We start from the raw sequence: 25,005 nt of genomic DNA, 5'->3' as shown, positions 1-25,005 counted from the left end.
TGACAGCTGAATATGAAACTGCTTAGTTATTATCACCGGTTCAAGGTCAGCACCCCAAATTACTGAAAGCTTATTCTACGCAATGGTTTGAGAGAGGGAGATGATTTCAGCACATGTCCTTATCCAGAGGCATCCACAAAATAAAATAACCCATGCAAAAGTAGTTCTAGAAAGGATTTAATGAGTCCCTAGGTTAACACACCCCTTCCTTGAAAGCAGCAAGTCTACATTACAGTTGTTATATATAGCCAGGTCACATTAAGTGAGAATCCATTTTAATTACCTCCTTAGCAGCCAAACAGGGAACTAATTTCAATTAACCTGTCTGTCATCCCAGCAACTTCATATGAACTTGATTCAGTCTAAGTGAAAATGTCACAAGTATATTTTCCATAATTTAAAAATAACACTGTAAAGTCTTATCTGAACTTTCAAACGTGTCTAACTAATGTCTTTTGCACATTACCTCAGTTTTCAGCTGGACCAGTTTCCTGATCCAGCTCGTCGTGTGTATGTTCTAGCATAGGCATTAATGCTAAGAAGGGAAGAAAGGAGCAGTTGTCATGGAAAGACAACCGGCACCACTCCTTTCAGCAGTAAGTGCATATTTATGCTAGATTAAATTGGTCTCAGTCAGAGCATGCTTTGACTTCCTGTTATGACCAAACTGAGATAGCAGCAGCTGCTATGAGGCGCAAATTCATTCTGCTTCCCTAGCCTTTTCATCCCTGAGCTACTTCCTCCCACTGTTTCCTCTACAACAGCATTGCAGCTCATGCATTCTTGTGAAGAGCCGTTTTAGAGGGTAAGAACAGCAATAGAGGGAATTAACTCTGCCCCCCCCCCCCCAAAGCCTCAACTTCAAAAACCCAGAAGCTCAACAGCTGTGAAATCCTAAAATGCTTTCAAATTCATTTTCAGATCTACTAGGTTGAGATTTATAGGAAAAAAAAAAAGCTTTATTTTGTACTTTGTTATGAGAATTCTGGTAGATTCAGCATTTTAAGAAGCCGCACTACACTGTTCTAACTTTAGCCATTACTTCCATTCTTGAGCTATACCTGAAATCACGGTAAATGAGCTGTGCTTAAGTTTATATTTGATTAACTCAGAGTTCTGGTAACAAGAAAACAATTTATCTAGTTTGACCTATATACTATTCCATAAAGTTAAGTATTTGCCAACAACATTTCCTTTCTAATTGCAGGGATTTAGAACTTTCAAGTATTATTACACCTTTCTATGTTTAATACAGATGCAACAGAAGTTCTCCATTTAATTTCTTAATAAAGCAAAAAAGTTTAAAATACACTTCAGCTACAAGACCGAAGTATGCTCTCTTGAAAGCCATGCCTTGTTAGAGATGCTCCTGAACTGCCTGTTTGCTGGGGGTTATTATATTTCTCTCCATTACTAGCCGTTAGGAAAACAAGACGTAAACTAATAGATAATGCACAACATTATGGCATCTATAAATAAAATGGTAATTGAAGGTCTTAAGTTACAGGTTGAAAAAAGCTATATGTGAGAATAACTAAGTCTACTTTTGAGAAGGATGCAAACTGTACAAAACACAAAACAACAGGACCCACCACTTGGACGTCTGATAACATGTGGGCCAAATCTTTCTTAAAAAAAAAAATTATACCCATTTTTCAAAGGTCTTTCCCTTTTCTTCTAATGCGTTAGATATACCTACCCTGAGCGGGAATTTTAAAGGCCTACGATAAGGCTGGAAACCCACAGGTCCTCCTTGTTGAAGTATGGCTTGATGGGCTGCATGAAGACCTTCTCCCACAACTGGAATGGCATTATTATTGCGAGCATGTTGGTTGTTAGGCTGCTGGTTTGCGTTGTTTTCATTCTCTTCTTGGTCACCAAGTAGGTAAGAATGCAGATCCCTGTAACAATCAAAATTTCAGTTTTCTTCTGTTTGATATGAATGAGAATCTTACAGAAAGATGGGCCTACCCAGAATGAGTACAAGTTGTACAAAACTTATACAGGAGTACTGGCAGAATCTTGATAAAGTAAAATAAACCATTTTCTGATAACGTACTCAATGTCATCCTAAACATAGAATTTAGAAGAAAAATGCTAGTGTGGCTGCAGATCAGAGCAGTGGGAATACAGCCACAAATAAAGATCACTTATCATTGGCAGACAGTGAAAACATTTTCACAGCAGTTTGCTTTTTAAGAAAAGCAGAGGAAAAGATTTTCATCTTTGCTCAACTAAAATTGCTGAAGAGATATTTCACAATTGTTCTTAACAGCTGCAACAGTAGAGAAAGCAAAGCCATTTCTATCATCATCTCCAAAATTCTCTTGTTGCATCATACTTAAACACTATCAAAACATGGACAAATTAATTAAAAAAAAACTTTTCAAAATGCAAACTAAGAGAACACGGGTAGGGAGGAATGCAAACTAAGAGAACAGGGGTGGGGGGAGTTTCCTTATGAGAAGCTAAAATAAACATTTTGGATTGCAGTAGAAGAAAAAAGTCTTTCATTCATTTTCTCAGAGTCTAAGACATAACTTAGCAAAAAATAAATCTTCATCCTAATTTTTCCATATCATAGGAAGCTAACAAACGGTTAGTCATACTTTCATAGATTTTTTTTACTAAGCAAATTACTTGTCAAAGACTAGACCAGAAGTAGGTACAACTACTACTTAAAAGAAGGTACTTCCATAGGAGATCACTATAGAAGTTTTTCATCACATATTTATCTGTAAAATAGCTATTAAAGCTACTTGTTGGGATAACTTTCTCGAAAGCATGCTGCTTTCACGTTAAAAGGCTAAGCTGGACACAATGCTTGTAGTTGATTTTGCCTTTCTGTACTTACAGCAAGTATCCAGCAGTAACAGTCCATGCTCGTACAAGACCTTTCAACCACTGTCTTGTATGTCCTTGTTCTAGCAAAGCTGGAAGCACCACCTGCAGCAAAAGTAGCTCTAGGGAAAGTTCACTTACTGGAGCATCACTAGAAACAACGGGAAGAGCAGGAAGTCAAACATAAGGAACATTCTGATAGTAATGTTTTACACTGAGTCGTATTAACACCACCACAATAAAAAATATATTGGATGCCAACAGGAACAGTTCTTAGGTTTTTGCAGACATTTCTCCTTATATACTACTCTGAGCACAGGTTAACTGTTCATGAGTGTTTAGGCACTTAGGCACACAAGAAATTTAAGAAAAAATGTTGAGAAAGATTGTATCAGAGAATATGATTTGCTCTTCTATTTGCTTCTGTCATTGCTGTTTCAATGATTATTTAGAAACAAAGATACTGCTATCATTAAAAAGAAATGCAGTTACAGATATTCTTTTATTCCTGAAGCAATGATAATCAGGAATGAATGTGAAAAACAAACAAGGCAGCAACTTCACTATCAAAAAGTTGAAGGGGAAAGCGATTTGAGGGCACATAAAAACCAAGCAGTTATCATTACGGAAGTAATACAAAATGCCTTTTATTTTTCTTAGTAGCTTTTTTTTTGACAAATTGTATGATGTATCCATGCCCTTTATCTTTTTACTTTTCTAGAACAAAGAACTTTAGATTAATTGAAAACAAACAAAACACACCAAACAATGTCACATTAATGCTTAAAGAGTGCAAATACACATTTTTCTTGTTATAGGGAGACTGAAAAAACATCTTTTTTTAAATTAAATGCTTACCTGTACAGCATAACATTATATGGAAGAAAGTTAGGCAGGAGATACTTAATAATGCGTATAGGAAGCCAGAGCATGAGCAGTACAATTGATCCAAAGACAATCTGCAACAAGGAAGTTAAACAAGTTAGTCCGAATAGTAGAAACAACCAAACCTAGTTTCCCACCCATCTCTCTGACATGTTTCCTGTGTGTGGTGCGTTAGCCCTGGCTAACAGCCAAACATCTACCCAGCTGCTTGCTCTTTCCCCTCTCTGGCTAAATGGGGAGAAAATAGAAGGAAGGCAAGAAGACTCGTGGATTGAGATGATGACAGTTTAATAGAGAAAGCAAAAGCTGTGCATGCAAGCAAAACAAAAAGAGGAATTCAGTCACTACTTTCCATCAGCAGACAGATGAGTAGCGACTTCCTGGAAAGCAGGGCCTCAGCACATGTTAACAGTTGCTCAGGAAGACAAACGCCATAACCATGAACATCCCCCCCGCCTCCTCTCCCACAGCTTTTACCGCTGAGCACAATGTCATATGGTATGGAAGACCCCTTTGGTCAGTTTGGGTCATCTGTCCCAGGTATACCCTCCTCCCAACACCCAGCTTATTCGCTGGAGGGGTGAGGGAGCAGGGCAGAGCAGGGCAGAGGAAAAGCCTTGATGCTGTGCAAGCACTGTTCAGCCATATCCAGAACAGCTGTGTGTTAGCAACACTGTTTCAGCCACTAGTCCAAAGCCCAGAAGGACGTGGGCCGCTATGAAGAAAAGTAACTCCATCCCAAGCAGACCAGTACGCTGTGATGCCCTTGCCAAATAGGACTGCGGCTGAATAAGCACCGACTGGCCAGCTGACCGTTAGGATAAAGTCAGACAGTTCTACTTTCTTCCCCCTCCCCCAGCACTGCCATTACTGATTTTGGATTCCTCTCTTTTCTTAGTGGCTGAGTTTTCAAGCAACTTGTAGAAGCCTCAAAAGATCTTTCAGTTTCTACTTCCTCACATTTTAAATTGGCTGAAAGATCAAAATTTAGCAGGGGAGATCAGGTGCATGAAGACCATACACTTTTATAAATCCTGTTTCCTTAAGGAACCAGATTAAGAATCAAGTACATCTTAAACACATTCTTACTCTTCATATAAACAGACCACTAGAGACTAAAAATACAAAAAAATTGTGTTTAACTATGTAAAAAAGAAAAATCAAATCCCGTTCTTCTTATTTATGTTCTACAAAAGAAATTTCTTAAAAATATTGAGAAAGAAACACAACTTGAAAAGTGTGACTTGTTTTTTGAAATGGTAAGCGGTAAATGATCACCATTCTGGGTCCCATATTCTAGCATGAGGCTGGTAAAAGTTCTGAATTAATTAGCTAAGCAAATCAAAAGGCGAAGTTCAAGTAACTGGCAGTCCGACGCAGTCTGAGAACATATCTCTAAGACCTTAAGTAACAAGGAGATCTTTGGTTGTATTTGGGCTACTTGCTGTGAAACAAAGTTTCAGGCAGCTAAAGCCCGATGATTATCTAAGCAGAAAACACTCTGAAAGGTGGACAGGTCGCTCCTCTCATGTACTGAAGGGCTCTCTAATAGAACTAAGATCTCTCTAAGAGCTTTCACTGCTGAAAGCACTTTAGGTGTATTAATACAGTACATCAAATAATAATGTTTCTGGTATATCAGTTTTCACAGTTGATGTGACATTTATGTCAAAGACAGCCTGAGACCCTTCCCTTATTGCATGCTAGGCAAACTTCTGACAAACAAGCAAAAGGAAAAAACTTCCTTTGTTTTCAACATCTTACAATGACAATCTGGAAACAGACTCCACTGGCTAGATCAGCATCATCCAATCCAAAACTTAACTGGAAAGTTACTTTACCCCTGCTGCACTACTTTAGCTGAATTGGACACACACAATGTTTACTGCAATAACTAAGAGCATCACGAAAGAGTTACATGATTTACAATATCCATAATAATAAAGACTTGGCTGAACACAAACATTTCCTATGATTTTTGCATAAGGAGACTATATCACAGAAAAATTTGTTTTGGAAGGGACCTCTAGAGGTAAACTACCCCAACCCCCTGCTCAGAGCACACCCAGTTACATCAGGTTGCTCAGAACCTTATCCAGTTGAGTTTTGAGCATCTCAAAAGATGTAGATTCTGTTGGCAACCTGTTCCGGTGTCTAATCACCTTCATGGTGAAAATGTTTTTCCTTAAATACGCAGTCATATTTAAGTTAATGTATGGGAGCTAAGGTATGAAATTTTCTTTCCAAATAAAGAGATTTTTGAGAAAAGTCCTTACCACTGATAAGATAAACCTCCTGAGATGTCTATAAATGGGCAAGTGAATCATTTCCTGCACAGGATTAAAGTCTGGGTCATTCAAATTCCTGAGAAACCATAAGACGCCAGGTCTCAATACCTGAAGTAGGTAATAGAAAACAATATATGAAGAGAAAATTATCTTTGTGTTCTTTGTTTTTCATTTTGGGTAACACTGCTGCAGCAAGTAAGTTTTAAACATAATAGGGGTATTTGTTGAACAAGGTTCAATGAAATGGTACAGAAATAGAAGGAAGCATTATCATAGAGAAGTTGAGAAGCAATAATAACCAATTACAAGCTTAATTCTCAAGTATTAATCAGTCTTAAACAACTGAAATGTATTTAGATTCATTTGAAGGCAACACCCATGTTTAAGGGCTCTTTGTAAACTAAAAATCTTTAAGTAAAATATACTTTAAATCCTAATTTTCCACTGCAGTAAGTACCAGTGTGTTTCTTTTTACATAAGGCACAAAACACAGTAGCAGCAACATCCACACATGAAAGATTTAACTAACAGTTCAACATGCAAGCTTCTCTAACTATGTTACATACCAATCTTGTTCTTATGGACTTACCTCTCTCAGTAAAAGAATGAAAGATGCAAAATAAAAGACGTAAACCATTCCAACTAACCAGTGCAGAAACATTGTGGTACCTGGGGCAGACTGAAAGCTCAATTCTCTATCTTTCAAAGTGGCATCAAACATCTCCTAGAAGGTAAGTAGTAAACAAATATGAATGAAGTTTCACAAACCTCCACACAGTTACTCATTTTGTTTACCCTAGTTCATATATACTACTAGGCATTTAATTTAAATGTCTGCCTCATGCTAACACATAAATAATAAGCATTTATTAGGGGGGAAAAGGGAATAATTTACAGTAATAACAGCAAATAAAGATCAATTTCTTTCTTCTGACAGAAAGAAAGAAGTCAACTCAAACATAACATACACTACATAAGTTATAAATCAGTTGAAAGAAAGTGGCCCTGTGATGGAAGCAAATACTTATTCCCCTAAGTAAAATTCTATTTCTACTAAGGCTAGAAGAAATTAATTTTCTCCATTTGAAATTAATCACTTAATTTTTTTTCAGGACAGAAAAAACTGTCCTTCTCAATTCCAAGCAAACACAGCATGTATCTTTTTCAAAACAGAAAGAGACTGGACAACTATTAAAATATGAAGTCATTACCATTTCACAGAAAATGGCTACATAAAGAAGTTTATTCAGTACACAAGTTTGCCTATAAGTAAGTTCATTATCACAATGGCCTTGTAAATGCAGTAAAAAGGATTAGAATCTTATGATTTTAATAATAGCATGTTAATTTGTATTTAGTAACATAAAGGAAAACAAAATTAGCATTAAGCAGTACCTAAAAAAACCCCTTCCCTCTGGCAACACTATGTTTATAAAAACAGAAAAGTGCTGTCAAACTCATATTGACAACCCTTTTCCCATCAGAACCTTTTTTCCTTTAAATATAAACACCGTTAAAGATTTTATCCCATTTACTTCCATTCTTACCAAAGAGCATATATCCAACCACCAGCCACAGATGAGAGGAAACACACCAATTTCAACCACCACTAACAAGGAAACCTTTAGGAAAAAAGAGAAAAGAACATCTCACTAGTTTAACAGAAATTGCTAAGAAAATTAAAATGTAAGCTTAAATTGAGAGGGTTTTTTTGCTACACACAAAAAATAGGATTACCTTGACAACAATATAGCAAACTCCTAATAAACGACGTGATCGCTGGAACTTAACAAGTGCTGCCAAACCCTGGATAGTTTTGTCAAGAAAATAATACTGAAGAATACTTTATAACACAGTTTGATAAATATGAAATACTATATTATGTGACTTTTAGCAACAGGAAATTTTATAAAAGACAGAAGTGAAATAGGAAGTATGTATTTCATCAGGGCTCTATTTTCAAATTGGCTGTGACTCTGGAAGTCACAGTATGATGTGCTGGATAACCCCACAAACATGCATATAAAATAAATGAATAAATAAATAAATAAGTAATAATACTACCACCCTTCTTAAATTAAGCATCCAAAAGTTTTCTGAAGAAATAAACAGTTGCCTTTGAAAACGTCTGCCACGAGTAAGCAAGTTTCAAAACTGAAGGCCTACCTTTAATGGTAGTTTTCCTTTTCATGCAGTCTGAAACAAATTCTCACCTTTTCCAAGAAAAGCTGGATACATATTACAGTTTGGGGGGTTTGTTTTCTTTCAGGAGGCAAAACAGAGCAATGCCAATCAATTGTTTTACCACATTTGCACTGCACATTGGTATAGTGCGGTCTGAAGTTGATGTAAGCTTTGTGTACTCTTGAACAGAAAACTGCTAACGAATGCTTATTCTTTCAAATTGAAGTTGGTCTTGTCCCTTCAAAAACATGCAGCTAGAATGTAGACTTTTTCCTTGTGACCAAATCCTTCTAGCTTTCAGGACTCTGCCGTTACTTAATTTTCTCTGTAATAATGAGGGTTATCACCTGAAAGAAATCCTTGCTGCAAACTCTCAAGAGTTCAAAGACATAAAAAGAGAAACTAAACCAATCCACCCTCTAAAGATCTGGCAGGATCAAAAAGATGTGAATAAATTTCGCAACGTACCCTACATATTTTCATAATCCCATTTCTCTTTCTGCTGCAACTACGCAGCCCACAGCAATAGTGTAAGGACAGTGATGAAAAAACGATGGTTCTACACTCATCTTCTCAGACAGCCCTTCAAAATTTAGTTGGAGGCCTTCAAGGAAGCATAAAAGCCTATGATTTTGTGTTGTTAAATACGTGCAAGTGTTCTGAAGAATGCAGTCACACTGACAACTTTTAAATGGCCAAGAGAACAGAAGAGACCTTTTCTTCTAATTTCAGCAAAAGAGCAGAGCAAAATGGTAAATTAATTGCATCTCCATCATGTCTGTGACTCCTCAAAATATAGCCAGAAAAATGATATACATGTAAAATCTGAACCAGGTAACTCCTGACAAAAGGATACATGACAAACAATTAGAGTCACTGCTAGCAGAACATATCCGACTATAGTTGTAATCAGGCCTTCAAAGTGAGATGCTTGAACCTGGAGGGGAGGCAAAAAAAGGGAAAAGTTTATCAGTCTCTTCAAAGATTACATCTCCTTTTGATGTAATTAAGATAAATTCCAAATCTCAACTCTTCAAGAAGAATGACAAGTTTCTCTTTAGTTTTTACATGTTTAATGATCTACTACTTTTTTGGTATCTCCATCAAGAGTAGAAAATATTTACATTTACTGGAAAAGTCTAACAACTACTTTCTTCAAACATGAAATAACCTCTATATATGAAACAAAAAGTGTCACTTTACACTGCCTCACTACCTCCTAGCTTTCACTACCTATTATAATCAACTATGAAAATTACCCAGTACACAAATTAAAAATGTACCTGAGGAACAAGAGGCTGTCAAAAAACCCCCAAAACATACGTGTTTTTTTGTAAAAGGAGGAAACCTCACTTGAAATGTAAATAATGGAGGAAGTGTGAAAGAGTGAGAGAACATCTTTAATCATAGATTGAAAAAGGTTTGAGGAGAAAAAAAAATGAGACACACTCCAGGTTACTTTCGCAATCACAAATAAAAGTGGGAGGATGCTACAAAAATATTGTGATTAAATAAACAGTGGCATTTCTTTCATTTTGAAATTATAAAACAGTACTTACATATTCCTCAAAGCCCAGGCCAACAATGGAGAAGTGACCAATGTGGTATGGACAAAATGCTGCATAACGTAAGCAGAAAGAAGGGGAAAAAAAGGCCATGAAAACTGCTAAATGGAGCCTTATTTGCAGGATGTGTTTTGTAACATGGTAATTGTTCTACTTCTCATCAATTTTGTGAAAACAACTAAAAAAAATTACTGTCTGTGCAAATATTTGCAAGTGTTGTATTTCTATAATTTTACAAACACTGAAAATCAGATCAGAATTCACACTGAAAGACTACAAACTATATAAAATTACACAGAATAAAAGGACAGTCTTTTCCTTCTTAGTTCATCTTGCTGTGTGTAAATTAATTAAATTTCTCAGTACCAGGGTGCTATTGGTCTCATAGACTGCTGTAGGAACCTGTTCTGTATATTCACTCTTTCCCATGCACTAAGAGACTTAAGAAGCCATTTTACATCTTGGTCAGATGGGACTTGCTTTAGCAAGGTTTCAGTTTTAGTGCTTTAATTCTCAAGAATACTGTGAAAAATACAAGCCCTGCAGAAATTTGCAAAGGGAAGAGAAGATGAGGAGGAGAAAGATGATGCTCCAGTGAAGGGATGAAGAGCAATTCAGAAGTCTTTTACTTTGAATTAATGTACTAAGAACTGTCATCATTCCCAAGAACTCACTCTTGCCAATTCTGAGGTCTCAGGAGGAATGAATTAAAAACACAGCACTTTCCCCATTTTTGGACACCTGTGTATTTGCAACAGGATCAAGTAGCTGTTTTAGCTCACTCTGTAGTCTCCAATTCAACATCAGAACAGAATTCAACAACACTTTCCTACAGGAGCAGAGGGAATCAATAGAAAGTAAAGGGGCTGCAGTAACTGCAAGCTTTTATTTTCACCTACATTGCCTTCATTATATTATGATAATCCACTCTGGGGACTACTGTAGACGAAACATACCCTCAAATGAAAAGCCTGATGATTTTCTCTCTCCTCCTCATTTCCATATAACCAACAGGTAAAAAAACCTAGGAAAACATTTAGCAGGACTTGTATTACCCTAATCAATGATCATAAAGTTTTAATTTATGTTCCTTTCAGAGAAAAGAGCAGTTACTGGGAATAGCAAAAATGTAAAAGATAAAGGGAGGACTTGAGCTCTTCCTGCCCAGTAAGAACAAGAGAAAGAAAAGTGAGATAAAAAAAAAAAACCCACAGTCAACTCCTATAGACATCAGACTCATGACTTAAAAGTTGTATCTTTTTGACAATGTTTTATGAGATTATACTGCAGATTTTATAATGTTTTTTAAATACATTTATTTAATAGAGAATTTCTAATAGATCCCTTTTAATAAAAAGCATGAAGGAGTACAAACTATAGAAAATATGAATTAAGTTGAACTTAATTAACTTGTCCAAGAGAACATCATAGGAGAATTTCTGGACCAGTAATTAAGGTTCCAAATGCTTTCCTTTGTTTTATCTTTTAGAAAGTACCTCCTGTGACATTTGAACTCACCAGGACTGTGATTACAAATAACTAGAGATTTGGCAGTTGTAAATTAGGCAGTATTACTCAGTGGGAAAGATACTAAAAATAGGCTTGAGAGGCACAAATTAAATTCCCAGATCTCCTGCTTGCTTGGGGAAGTCATTCCCCTTCTCTACTTGTTAGTTTCCCTCTTGGTAAAGCACACTTAGAGCTACTGAAAATACATCTGTATGACAACCTTACTAATTATTCTTATTACTCACTTATTACTGAATTTAAATCAAGGATTTAGAAATTTCATAGTTATTATCTACTTATTAAAAAAGCCTAAATTTTATAGCAGTTAAAAAACCTAATTAACTTCTGATAACTACAGATTAGAATAGACTAATTATCAGAAAGAAATAATTCAAGTATTTTCCAACTCTTATTAGAACAGTTATAGCTTTTTGTGAATTAAATATACATGATAATTCTTTTTATTTTCTTTTGATTTGCTGATTCATTGCAGTAACTCGATGCTCAAATCACTGGTTCAATATTGTGAGCTTTACTTTGCCAGCAAAAATTTCTTATCTACAGTATGATGTCAGTTTTTAAAGCTCAAACTCTTCTGCCAAGAAAGACCACTTGAAAAACAAAGCAACACAACCAATCCCTTTCTAAACTGGTAATTCAGAGCAAGGGAAATTTTGTGTCCAGTATCTCTTCAAGTGTATAAAATGCTCTATCTTGTCACTAAAATGCTGCTGCTTCTGCACACAGGTGTGTCAAATTAACAACACTAACGAGCTCGAGCACCATAATCCAAAAGCTTCTGTTAGCAGCAAAACAGGCAAAATTGAGGCACAGGGAAGAGCTATTATTCTCCCATGTCACTCAACAGGCGTAAGGTACAAAAAAAAAAAAAAAAAACAAACCTGAATCACAGTCTAATGCCTCTCAGGAGAGTCTTAAAAAAACCAATATATATTTCTAAATTTGTTATCCCCCTTTCTGCAGTAAAACCAGAGTGGAAATACAAATTTACCCTACTTATTATAAGAAGCAAATATAAAATAGGAATTCCAGAAACTCTCAAGGGGGAGCTTACTGCTATTTACAATTAGGCAGGCATTTTACGTTTTTCTTTTAGGGTTCAAATGATTGAGAAATATACACCTACGGTTTAAGGATTTTTTTTTTTTAATTTTTTTTTTTTTAAGCTGTGACAAGTTTATGTCCAAGAAATTTTCCTAGCACTAACTATACATGGACAGAACACTGAAATACTCCTATCTTGTACTAGAAATAGAAAGAGTCTTGCAAAGATTTAAAGTTGCAGTTCAGCTTCAGCATCTACAGGAAGGAGAAATGAAAATAAAGTAAAATACACCACTGATTAGACTTGACTATTTTCTAAAATTTAAGTCAGTCTAAGTTGTATGAACTAAGGAAAGTTGTTCCGTAGTAATTTTGGACACAAAATGAAAGTATATTTGACAACTCTACATAGTCAGCTACATTCTTGCGTGCTCCCCTCCCTCCCAATTGAGCTCCAAAAATGGATTCTTGATGGAAAAAGTAATTTAACTATATCTAGCAAAAACTATAAGGAGAAAAAAAAATATCCTAGCCATTCCTAAAAGTACTGCATTTGCTCATAAATTAAATTCCAGGAGGTTCCTCCTTTAATTTAACAGTATTCCAAACAGATACTATTTTCTGTGCTTTGGTTGACATCATTAAGCTTTTGGTAGATTTCCTATTTTAAACGTATTCACTTAAAGGAATTAAAATGACAAAACGAGAAGCAATAAAGATTTGTTATTCATATTCCCAGTTGGTTTGTGGTTCCATTTTTAGATGTCACAACTTCATTTATTCTGAGAGACAGCCTTAAAATTAACCTGCATTATCACTTCATCAAGAAGGATCTTTTTAAAACCTAAGAGCAAATGATACTTACCAAACACAAGTATGAACAACGTATTTAAAGATACCACCCAAAAGACATGTTCCTGCAAGGAGCATGGGGGAAGGAGGGAGGAAGACGACAAGGAAACAGTACATAAATACCAATCATTTAAATAAGTGACTTTACTTTTATATCTAAACTTCTTATCTCAACTGCCTATTATTACCAGAACTTGCACATCTCATGTTAGAGCCAACAAATTTGCTCTAACATGAAGACCAAAACATGCAGGACAGATCATGAAAGCATCTGTTCACATTCATGGACATTTACCTAGATAAGAACACTTAGGTTTTCTTTAACACGCTTATTTTATAAAAATAAGCTTTTATTTTAAAATCAATATAAATTATTCCACCCTTAAAAACAATTACATGGAATGTATGTGGATATTTGTTTTATAAATGAGAAAATGTTCATCTGAACTTTTAACAATTGGACTTTGTCACAAGAAACCTGTTAACAAAACTGACAGCTCTCACTCTAGAAACGATAGCACGTCTCTATTTTTTAAGATTACTTTTAGCTAAAATGTGAACTCAGCCATAAGTACATTGGAATTTTAATTATTTTGATATTAATATTTAAGGTCAATCACTAATGACATAATAAGCTATATTATTTTAAACATGAGACATTACATTAAAATATGAGACATTTTATTTCAGACATGAGACATTTATCCACTACAGTATCTAATAAACACATTCATATTTAAGAATTATATTTCTTTTACACATTAAAGTTAAATTTATATTGCTGGAAGAGAGCACAGATCTTTTTTCCCTTTAAAATATAAATGACTTCTCCTTTTAAAATAAGTGATCTGGCAGATGATACCCAACGAATGTAGCTGTGATGGGTTAAAGTTTTGTTGCCATCGACTCTTTGCACTCTCTCTGCTCTGACCCTGAAGTCAGAGCTAGACATCTCCAACAGTCAGGTAGGATGGGCAGCAGAGCGAGCCCTTCAAATAAACTATAACAAAGCCCACTAGAAGATATGCATTATATATGTAAGAGTTTGTCAGGGAGATAATCAACATGGGTTCCCACAAACAAGTGTTAAAAAGCCAACAGCCTTTTTAGGAGTGCTTTGCTAAATTATCGTAATCATAAAGATTTTTGGAACCAATTTGAAAGATACGTGCTCCACAAGATAGAATGACTATTGTGAAGACTTTAAAAAAAGATTTGATACTGATATCAATTAAAATAATATTCAAGAGGGGAAAAATGCTAGGGAGGAACAAAAAAACCCCAAGACCCAAATAAAGTCAAGAAACATAACTGAAGATCTTAAATTCTAAAATCTAGTCTACACTAAAAATTTATTAGTGGTATTCTGGTGGTACTAGGGCATATCAGAGAAGTCTGAATGAGGACAATATTTTAATCATAACATAAAGAACAAAACTTAAGGCTAGAACAGATACGTATTTTCAGTGTATGCTTTTTTAAAGCACCTAATTTTTAGTTACAGTGGAGTATATGATCCAAAGTTACCTATATCTTTTAAGAAATTCCACTTTTATGCCACACACACACAACTCTACTCTGTGAAACTCCTAAAAAAGACAGTTTGCTTGAACATGACATCATATGAAAGTCTCTTTAGAGAATATATATTATATGAAAATAGGGACTTCAAATAGAATGATGTAATTTTAAAAAATACAGTTTAGTTAAAAGAAAAGCCTTCTATAGATTTTCTTGAAATGCAGGATTTCACTTACTAAAAAAACCAGAGATCCATCAAGTCCAAGCATCTGTGAAGATAAGAAAGTTAATTTTATTTACTCATCAGAAAAACTAAGCAACACGCATCCAAAATGAGCCTCATAGAATCCTCTTTCACACCAACTTTTAATGTCCAATATGGTCAAAAGCTTTTTTTATTGCTCAACCAACAGAACCTGGACATAAATTCTTCAAGATAAAGATAGAAACTAAGTTCTCATTCAACACAATAAACTCAGTTGATCAAAGGCAGTGATATACACATGGAATATCTTAATACACATGTATTTATATATGGCAAACCAAACATATAATGAATTAATTTATACGTTATTTGTCTCCAAGACTTTGAAGACTCTGACAAAGATTTTAGTGAATGAACTGTTATTTAAAAACATGTTTAGACAACTCAATATTAAAACACAAGAGCAAATTTTTTTTCTTCCTAATTGCAAAGTATCAGTTTATGTTGCACTGAGAAAAGTCAAAGGTTAATATTTTACCTTCAATGTATAAAAGCAACTAATAATAGGATAATGTTGCTACACTGTATGTTGTGAAGTTTAGAACAGAATTGGTTTACAGCTAGGGAAGACAGGAAAACAAATCCTCCATCACTCTGCACAGCTGTTACAGGAAGTGTCCACAGAACAGCCAAAAATAAAGCATCTATTTAAAAAAAAAAAAAAATTCTCTCCTTTCCCCCCACTTCAAGGATTTCTTACTGTTTCAATCCAGACACTCCTACTCCATGATTACTGCTGTAAAGTACCAGGTTCACGGCTATTTTGTACCAGGATCTTGCACTAAGTTCCACGATATTAAAGTTGCACATATTTTACAAAGTAAACCAAGATGCAAATATTTTTGAAAATTCAGAAAGCTTGCATGCTATTTTCACACGATGAAATAGCAGAAAAGCCAACCCCACTTCTGATACTAAAGCCAACTGCATGTCTATTGCCTATGTCAGCACATAGGATTGGAAATGTTTATAAGTTTGCTGAAACTGAATTCTATATTCATGGAGAGACATCAAAATATTTTCAATTAGTACATCAACATTTCCCAGCACATAAATTGGGTTCAAGAAATACAACACTTTTGTCTTGAGATACACAGTAGAATGGTTCAGAAACCTGAATTTATGTATGCCCTTTTTCACTAAGTATCTTTCAAAACAAAGAAGTTTTCATTAGATACAAAACAAAAATGAAGACCTGTCCCTCGTGATGAAAACTGTATTTCTACCACACTGCCATCAAGGCAACAACTATATCACAGCCTAGGAATACAGTGACTAGCTTTACAACTGTCTGCCATAGGCACTAGTGACGCCAGTAAATCACATGAAGCTGCTGTATCTACCTTCAGGTACTTTTTGCTGCATGGGGTGAGCTTTGAACTCAGATGTTGGTTACTTCTAAAGCAGCTACAAAAAACTAGTTCTTGAGTCTCTACAGTACTCAGTGTAATTTTGCTCTAATTATGGAATTTGTGATCCATAAACAAAACAGAAGCAATCTTACGTCAAAATGCTCCATCATTTTTTAAGAAATACATTTGTCTTTTGCAAATATGTAAATAAAGTAAATTAACCAAAATTTCAGGTTCTCTCTTTTCTTTAGTTTAATGCTTTCATGAATACAAAAATTAAGCATTAAACTATATATAAAGCAACACCTATGTGCTCCTAATCTGGCCTAGTATCCTCAAGGAAAGCTGCAATTAATTTTGAAACCTGACCAAGTTGAAGAGTTCAGAAAAGTCTGTGCTAAAACATGTTTTAAGCTGCCACTTGTCATGGTTTAACCCCAGTCGGCAACCAAGCACGACACAGAAGCTCACTCACCCTCCCCCCCTGCCCCCGGTGGGATGGGGGAGAAAATTGGAAGGGCAAAAGTAAGAAAACTCATGGGTTCAGATAAGAACATTTTAATAATTGAAATAAAATAAAATAAAATACAATAAAATAAAACAATAATAAATTGTAATGAAAGCGAAAACAACATAAAAAGAGAGAAACAACACCTGCTCACCACCTGCCGACTGATGCCCAGCCAGTCCCCGAGCAGGAGTCACTGCCCCCCAGCCAACTCCCCCCAGTTTATGTACTGAGCATGATGTCATATGGTATGGAATACCCCTTTGGCCAGTTTGGGTCAGCTGTCTCAGCTGTGCCCCCTCCCAGCTTCTTGTGCACCTGACAGAGCATGGGAAGCTGAAAAGTCCTTGACTTAGTGCAAGCACTACTTAGCAACAACTAAAACATCAGTGTGTTACCAACATTATTCTCACACTAAATCCAAAACACAGCACTATACCAGTCACTAGGAGGAAAATTAACTCTACACCAGCTGGAACCAGGACACTACTATATTTCAAATCAAAGCAATGCCTTTTTGATAGTTAACAAGTAGCATAATAACGTTTTGTTTTTAATACAATGACTTTTTTAGGTCACTAAAGACTCTTACTGATAGTTTTCACACTAGACAATGGTATCCAAATTGATCCCAAATGGATTTTAACACAGCAATACTACAAATCATTTCAAGTATGAGTCTGAGTCATTCAATTCAAGAAAATGATTCTTACTCACTCGCTCCCAAGTAAGCTCTTCTGCTGCTCGATCCCACTCCAAAGCATTCCAGTTCATGTCATCTGAGGAGACAATGGCCATTTTTACAGCTGTTAGACTCACCCAAAACAAGATGTAACCACTCCATGCTGTGTTTTAAATGAACAAAAAGACTTAAGTGCGTAACATTCAACTCATAACTGCTGATAGCTTTTCAGCAAGCAAATGCTTCAGCACTCAGAAGAAATATATGAAATTTGCAAAAACAAGATAAATAAGCTGAAGAGGGAGTTTACACAGCTTCCTTGAATTATGACAGTTCTATTTTCAATGGTTTCATTTATATTTAAAAAGAACTAGAACATTACTGTTTTGAGTCACCTGTTACCTTGTGCTCCATTGTTTGCATCTGCTGCATCTTCTACTACAGCATCTTCTTCATCTTCATTATCCTCCTCCTCTTCATCTACTTGCTCTTCTTGAATTTCAGGGTTCTCACCTACAACTACATTCTCAGCAGCCGGGTTAGCAGGTTGATCAAGCACAGCATTTTCAACACCTCCATTTACAACAGCCTGAGCCTGCAGAAACAGGAATTAGTATTCAGTTAAATTGATCAACCTCTCTCCGTACTTTTATCCTGTATATATAAAAAACAAATAGTATTAAAAAAAAAGTTAGTAATGTATTTTTTGAGATAAGCATTACATTTGGGGCCACTAAGCCTTTTAAAAGAGGAAGGGAAACATTCAGACTTCTTGACAGAGTAGCTGAGGTTGGAAAGGCCCTCCAGAGATCACCTAGTCAACCTGCCTACTCAAAGCAGGGTCAGCTACAGCAAGTTGCTCAGTACTGTTTCCAGTTGGCTTTTGAGTAACTCCAGAGATGAAGACTTCACAACCTCTCTGAGCAACCTCTTCCAGCAGTTGATCACACTTACAGTAAAAAAAAAACCCCACATCTATTTTTTTGGTTTGGTTTTGGGGTTATTTTGGTGATGTGTGGGGTTTTTTTTTTTGTCTAAATGGAATTTCCTGTATTTTAATTTGAGCCTACTGTTTGTTGTCCTGTCACTCAATACTACCAAGACGACTCCGGCTCTGTCTTATTTACATCGTCCCATCAGGCATTTATACACACTGATGAGTCACCCTGAGCCTTCTCATCTCCAGGCTGAACAGTTTCAGCTCTCTCAGCCTCTCATCATATGTCAGATGCTCCAGTTCTTTTATAATTTTCGTTGGCTCTTCACTGCATTCACTCCAGTATGTCCATGTCTCTTTTGTACTGGGGGAGCCTAGAACTGGATACAGCACTCCAGATGTGGTCTCACCAATGCTCAATAGAGGGGAGCTCTCTTGATCTTATGAAAACTATCATTGTATTAGAAAGATGATAATTCAAGGACAACCCAAGTCAGTCATCAAGCTGAGGATCTCTACCTCTGTCTTTAAAAAACTGACATTTACTAAAAAAGAAAACAAAACTTTAATTGTTTCCCCTCTATGTATGTATTGCTTATATCATCTCTTCTCCTGCCCAAGAGGCTCCTGTAAGCACTAAAGGAGTGCATATGTGTGTTGGGGGGTGGGGGGAGGGCAGAGAAGCTCCAACTTCAGAGGTTTCAACAAAACCTCCAACTGCTTTGAGAACAGCAAGTTGTTACCTCATGAACTACTGAAATACTTATGAAAAAGACAAAATAAAAGCAACCTCCATCTTTATTATCTACAGCTGACAATTCAGCTTTATATGCACAAAATTATCTTTAAAAAAGTATAAAGATACAGACGTAAGAATCTAAACAATGTTAAAGTTACTTTACAAAAATTATACTATAACAAATCCATTAACATTCCATTTTATAGAACTTCAAAAAACATAACAGTGGTGTCACTGAGTTTATACTGGAACACATGCTCAAGTTCTGCTAACGTACAAATAAAGATATCCTGCAGTAAAATAACATTATTGTTGGGTTCTGATAATGTATTTATTCACAAAAACACATATTCTAAATTTATCATGAACTACTGAACAGTTAAGTTTTACCTCATTTTGTTGACCAACACCATTGAGTGGCTGTGGCTGATTTTGTTCCAACCACTGTGGTGCCCCTCCGTGGACGATCTGTTCACGTAACCAAACGAGGCTGATAAATGCACACAGAGTGCACGTTACCACAAAACAGCCCTGCAAACAGTCAGCCAGTAAGTTCTCCCTGTTAAAGAAAGAAAGAAAAAAACACCAAACAACCCATATTAATGACAAATATATTTTGCTAGTAAGACTAAACTTACTCATTGTTAATTACCACAAACAGATCTTCCTAGTCCAAATCAGCAAATAAATTGGTATTTGTGCAAAAAGCTGAATATATTTATGTGTCTAGGTGAAGAATGTATCTAGACGTAGTTTTTATTTAATTTAAAAAAATCTGTTCAAAGAAGGTTTCTTTTAGGAAGGCTGTATGTACCTGCGTACAAATGGTTTTAAGTGCCAAGATAAACACTGATTTGGAAAAGGTTTTATTTCCCTCTGGTTTGGTTTGTGAAATTACTACTGTTTAAACATAAATATTCCTGCAAAACAGGATCTGACTCAATATGAAGAAAAGCTTCAAGAGTAGTTCAGGAAAAACAATCTTCATGAATAGCAAAGGAAACACAGTAGTCGCTAAGTAAATGATTTGCTACAGTAAAAGGTCTATTTAAATGGCTAGATGCATAATATCCAGTCCACTGAAAAAGTTTATCTGCTGAGCTACCCTAATCAAAAGAACAGAACTGCAGGGTTTGCCTTCGACTGCTCTACATTTCAGCTAGTCTTTTACCCCAGATATTACCTCTACACTTTAAAAATCCTAACCTATCAAGTCATACACAACTGTAAAGCAGCAGTAAAACAAAGTTCAGTTAACCAACTGAAACTACAGTTTCATGCAATGCAAGAGGTACTTAAATTGGCTTAAGCAAGCCTCATCCCTAATTCCAGGTACCCCCTCCCACTTGCTTCCGCCCTTGCACTACTCCTTGACCACAGTGAATTTGCCCAGGAAACTAACCAACTACAATACGTTCTTTAAAATAAGGAAGAAATACGCCACCACAGTACTCTGCCATTCCCAAAGGAGTATCAGTCTGGCTCTCCATGCAGTCGCACAAACTCTTGTGCCTGCACAGCACAGTGAATGCCATGGGGACAAGAAGTCCAAAACGAAAAGATGACGCAAAACGCTATTGAAATTGATTCTGCCAAAGAAGTACATGTCAAAACACAGCTTCACATGCCATTAAAATTTGACACATACTTGAGTCCTTTATTTTCTCCCTAGACTGTAAAAGACACTAGAAGAGATGCTGTAGGTTCAGTTGTTTCAGATTCTTCTCAGAAAAATAAACATAAAATCTACACTTACTGGGAGATAACAGGAAAAATACTGTTATTAATCTCAAGCAAGCATCTCCCTCCATTAATAAAAATTAATTAAACCTAACATGTCCTGATGTCTCAAATCAAATAGCCCAACTGAGATGACTTAGCTGAGCCACACAGGACATTTGTTCAAAATTTGCTTGACTCATTTGCAACTGATTCTACTCAAACTGAGTTTCAGTTCCTCAGGTTCAAGATAATGAAAAAAGTAAGAACCAGCATGACACTCTGTTGTGTTGGTATTTACTGATTCTTAAATATAGATTTAAAAAAGACAAAGATAGACAATATTCAATAGCATATGCTGATTGAAGCATTAAAATCTAAGTGTCAACCAGAAGGCAATCCGATTAAAAAAAAAATCCCTATCACATAAGAGACTCAGCATGGATAAAATCAAATTCAAAATATAAAAATGTAAGAAAGAAACAGAATGTGACATCAATATTATTAGCAATATATATTAATATTCTACTATGTGGCATCTGATTTAAAGTGTAGGAAGTTATTTTTTTAAATTATTAAGTGTAATTTTGCAGTGTACGTTTTCTTGACATCAAATATAAACCTTCATTACCAGGGCACACTTTGTAAAGTCAGTTTTCCGTCTCCAAAGATCCTGAATAACAGAACTTCAAAGTGAAATGATTTCTACTGTAATACTGTTGCCCATACATCTTTTTATGCAAAAGGGCAGCTGCTTGCATAAGATGATGGAAGATAACAAGCATTACTGGAAGAAAGGGACACTAAGTTCCAAAAACCATTTTCACAGTAATCTGACTACAAAAGTTATTTGTATCAAACTGTTTAAGTACTTACGTTGACAGAATATCTAATGGCAGTGTCAGTAGTGAGCTCACAGAGCCAGTAAACAAGCACTTGTAGATACGACCTGCATGAAGAAACAGAAGTGTGGTATAAATTCGATTTTAGTTATAGCCTCACTTGGAAAGGACCATAGGTACCCTCTTTTCACCTGGTGTCCTAACTAAACTTACGACAAGGGAAAAATCTCAACCTTCAGTGAACTAACAGAACTCAAGACCGTATACAGCCACGTGGAACAAAGCTGTATTTATTTTAGCTGAACATTCTTGATAAAGTATACATTCAAAGTGTAAGAATTGCCATACTAGGTTAGACCCAAGATTCATGTAGACCCATCTCCAGCACTGGTCACGCCAAGAGATGCCTAAGGAAGACTATGGAAACCGGTTAAAGATACTTGCCGCAATACTTCCTCAGTACATTCTCATATGCTTCACGCAACGCAGCTCAGTTCCTGTGCCATAATATCTCAGTGCTAATTAATCCTTGATGGATTTTTTCCCCCCATTAATTTGTTCAATCATATTTTGAATCTGTAAAACTTTTTGGTATTATGATATCTTGTAGCAAGGAGTCTCACCATTTCATTATCTGTTTTAAATAACTCTCTTATGGATCAATACTTGATGCTAGTTAATGTTAGCTTTTTATGACGATTCTTCAGTCACATAATCTTAAAAGTAGGTTATCAGTGTATATAGTCTACTTCAGAAAATTAGCTTCAGATCCATGAGAGGATGACACAGATGCTCAGAACAGGATGAGGGAAGAATTAAGGTACCCATACCCAGAAATGCAATTCTTAAGATTCTCGTTCCACCCTTTAGGTACCCAAGCATATACTGGCACACTATGGTTTCTGTGAACTAGAAAAAATAGCTCAGTTATTATCTCTTGGTTAAACCTGTTTGGAACTTATAGAAAGTTTACGTTTTCTACATCTCTCATGAATCAATCCACCAGAAATGCCCAAAAGGTCTACTGTTTATGCTCACCTTTTATATAAGACAAAATATAGCACCTGGAGGAAGTTAATACTTACATCCCCAGTGCAATCCACCCCTCCCCTCTGAAGTTCTCACATTGGGCAGAAAATAATACAAAATTCAAAGGTCTAGAGTTAGAACACAAAAGAGACAATGGCTGTAGCTGACCTAATGAAAATGATCAATCTCACTGTAGTCAGTACTACTTACAGATTTTATATTGAACAGTCACTGAATCAAAGTTAGCAAGATCATACTGATCCTCTGCTGCCAGTGAGTTTCAATAGTTTGCTTCTGCCTACTATCTAGCTACATGGTGGGGGAACTTCAAAGGGGCAAGATACCGCTGTGAACTCTGCCAGGCTGAAAAGGTCAAAGACACAACCCTTGTAACTCCCGATTACACTACACTGGTAGGAAACCAGTGTAACAAAACTCGTGAGATTTTATGGAATAGGAAGGGGATTTTATTACACAAAATCTTTAAGCAAACTGATCTCTAAGCAAGCTATTTTCCTCACTTTTCTTGCTTACTTCATACATGCAGTAAGACATGCGTGCCCAAGTGGTCTGGACAGGACCACTTGTGGGCAACACTGAAGACAAAGGACACCAGCTAGTAAATCCTCATCATATCTCTTGGATTATTCTTGATTAGCATTTATGAACTGATTTTAGACTTGCCTTTCATACTTTTCATGACTAGATGCCATTTGGGATCTTTGCCTCATTGTTTTGTTTCACCCCTCTTGAGCCTGAGGCAAAATTCACAGTTCTCCTGTTTTCCTTATCTGTATACCTTACAACTTTAGTCCTGTTCTTCATCTTCTTGATACCTTATCTTTAGTCTGTTTGTTTTCCCTCTTGATTTGAATGAGATCACATATACAGTGCTCTTCAGCAAACAGCAAATATTCCTTTTAGCCCTTCTTCTGCTGGTTCTTCCGGTGCTCACATACACAATTCCATTCATACTTTACTCATGCCAATGTAAGTAGTTCTGTTAGACATCTCTACAATTTTAACCACTACACAATTACATGAAACATGTATACAATCATTCTCTTTTGCTATATTGTTTTTTTAAAAAAAACGGCAACTGAATCACTCCAGAAAAATACATTCATGTGCCATATCAGTATGTGAACAATGATTTCTAAAACTTGAGAAAAAGGAGGCACTTCAGACAACCCAACTGCCACTCTAGCATTTCCTACTGCCTCAGTATACACGTTCACTTTACTCAGTGTGTACACCTATTTCTTGCCCCATGTACTGTATAGGTACCTTGGGTATTTCACTCTAGGAACCATGCAGCTAAGTACAATTATCACAGAGAATAAAACCACTTTGGATTAAATTGGCCCACTTAATCCTACTTCTCTGAACAGATCATAGCAAATTGTGTAACTGGGTTTTTTCATCCAGTAATGTAAATATGCTTTGTGCTAACAGAATAGCAACACCATATCAGAGCCTGCTGGGATTAGGCTGAGGGTATGCACAGAGATAAATTCCTTTTACTCAACCATGTAAGATGGGTATGCAATAAAGAAGTGAAATTACCAAAAAAGAATGTAGAATTTATTCCACAATGGACAACTGCACGACTAGCATGTTAATCTGGAAGATAGATTTGTTCAACCATACATCTCCTTTGGTATGTTTGACAAGTTTTTTATGCTGCATCTTTTTCTTCCAGATACAAAATAATGAGAAGAATACTTCCTTGTGAAGCCAGCCACACATAATTACATGAGCCATATGACAGAAACAGGGAAGGCGAAAGATTACATTAAAAAGTATTTAAATATTACAGAAAATTAGAGATTATGTTAAAAGCATTTAATGTAAGAAGACAAGACCTATACAAAATCACATCTACGAGACAGATCCTGACAAATTTCAGAAGTAAATGGATTTTTCTAGGTTTCTTAGACTGGATGGCTCTATCATGTTGGATATCTTCCTGTGCAAATATGTTACCCTTCACAGTACATTAATTCTTAAAGGAATCCATAAACAGGGGTACATGTGCAATGTTAGGAACAGAAATTAAGATAAAGTAAAAAGAATGGTCACTTGTAAATCAAAATCGTAAGTCAGTTATGTTGGCTTAGTAAATGAGTATTAAAAACCAAAAATGACATTTGTAAAAAAAAAAAAAAAAAACAAAACAAAACTAAAACTATATAACCAAGTTGTAGGTGGTGACTTCTGAT

At 35.8% G+C, this 25,005-nt stretch overlaps 2 protein-coding genes across 10 annotated transcripts in view; one reads left to right on the top strand and one right to left on the bottom strand.

The window, feature by feature from the left end:
- DAP (death associated protein) overlaps positions 1–25,005 on the top strand; it is a 305,538-nt gene that overhangs the window by 216,800 nt on the left and 63,733 nt on the right. The window lies entirely within an intron of this gene.
- The window catches only part of MARCHF6 (membrane associated ring-CH-type finger 6), a 57,448-nt gene that overhangs the window by 15,799 nt on the left and 16,644 nt on the right, over positions 1–25,005 (bottom strand). For 7 of the 9 annotated variants that reach the window (XM_075142446.1, XM_075142448.1, XM_075142450.1 and 4 more), the window contains 15 exons: positions 21,789–21,861; positions 19,584–19,752; positions 17,920–18,112; positions 17,553–17,614; positions 14,947–14,979; positions 13,203–13,254; positions 9,758–9,816; positions 9,055–9,135; positions 7,752–7,820; positions 7,562–7,636; positions 6,604–6,738; positions 6,003–6,122; positions 3,700–3,800; positions 2,855–2,992; positions 1,700–1,901 (listed from right to left, as the gene is read on the bottom strand). In XM_075142446.1, coding sequence (XP_074998547.1) covers positions 1,700–1,901; positions 2,855–2,992; positions 3,700–3,800; positions 6,003–6,122; positions 6,604–6,738; positions 7,562–7,636; positions 7,752–7,820; positions 9,055–9,135; positions 9,758–9,816; positions 13,203–13,254; positions 14,947–14,979; positions 17,553–17,614; positions 17,920–18,112; positions 19,584–19,752; positions 21,789–21,861 — 1,562 coding nt within the window. Of the gene's footprint in view, positions 1–1,699; positions 1,902–2,854; positions 2,993–3,699; positions 3,801–6,002; positions 6,123–6,603; positions 6,739–7,561; positions 7,637–7,751; positions 7,821–9,054; positions 9,136–9,757; positions 9,817–13,202; positions 13,255–14,946; positions 14,980–17,552; positions 17,615–17,919; positions 18,113–19,583; positions 19,753–21,788; positions 21,862–22,584; positions 22,664–25,005 lie in introns of those variants that run through there. The other 2 variants (XM_075142454.1, XM_075142453.1) reach the window with 2 other exon arrangements.

This window comes from Calonectris borealis, chromosome 2, assembly GCF_964195595.1.
Source record: "Calonectris borealis chromosome 2, bCalBor7.hap1.2, whole genome shotgun sequence".
Lineage (NCBI taxonomy): Eukaryota > Metazoa > Chordata > Aves > Procellariiformes > Procellariidae > Calonectris > Calonectris borealis.
Note: the sequence above shows the minus strand (reverse complement) of the source record. Positions and strands in the feature narration are given on the sequence as shown.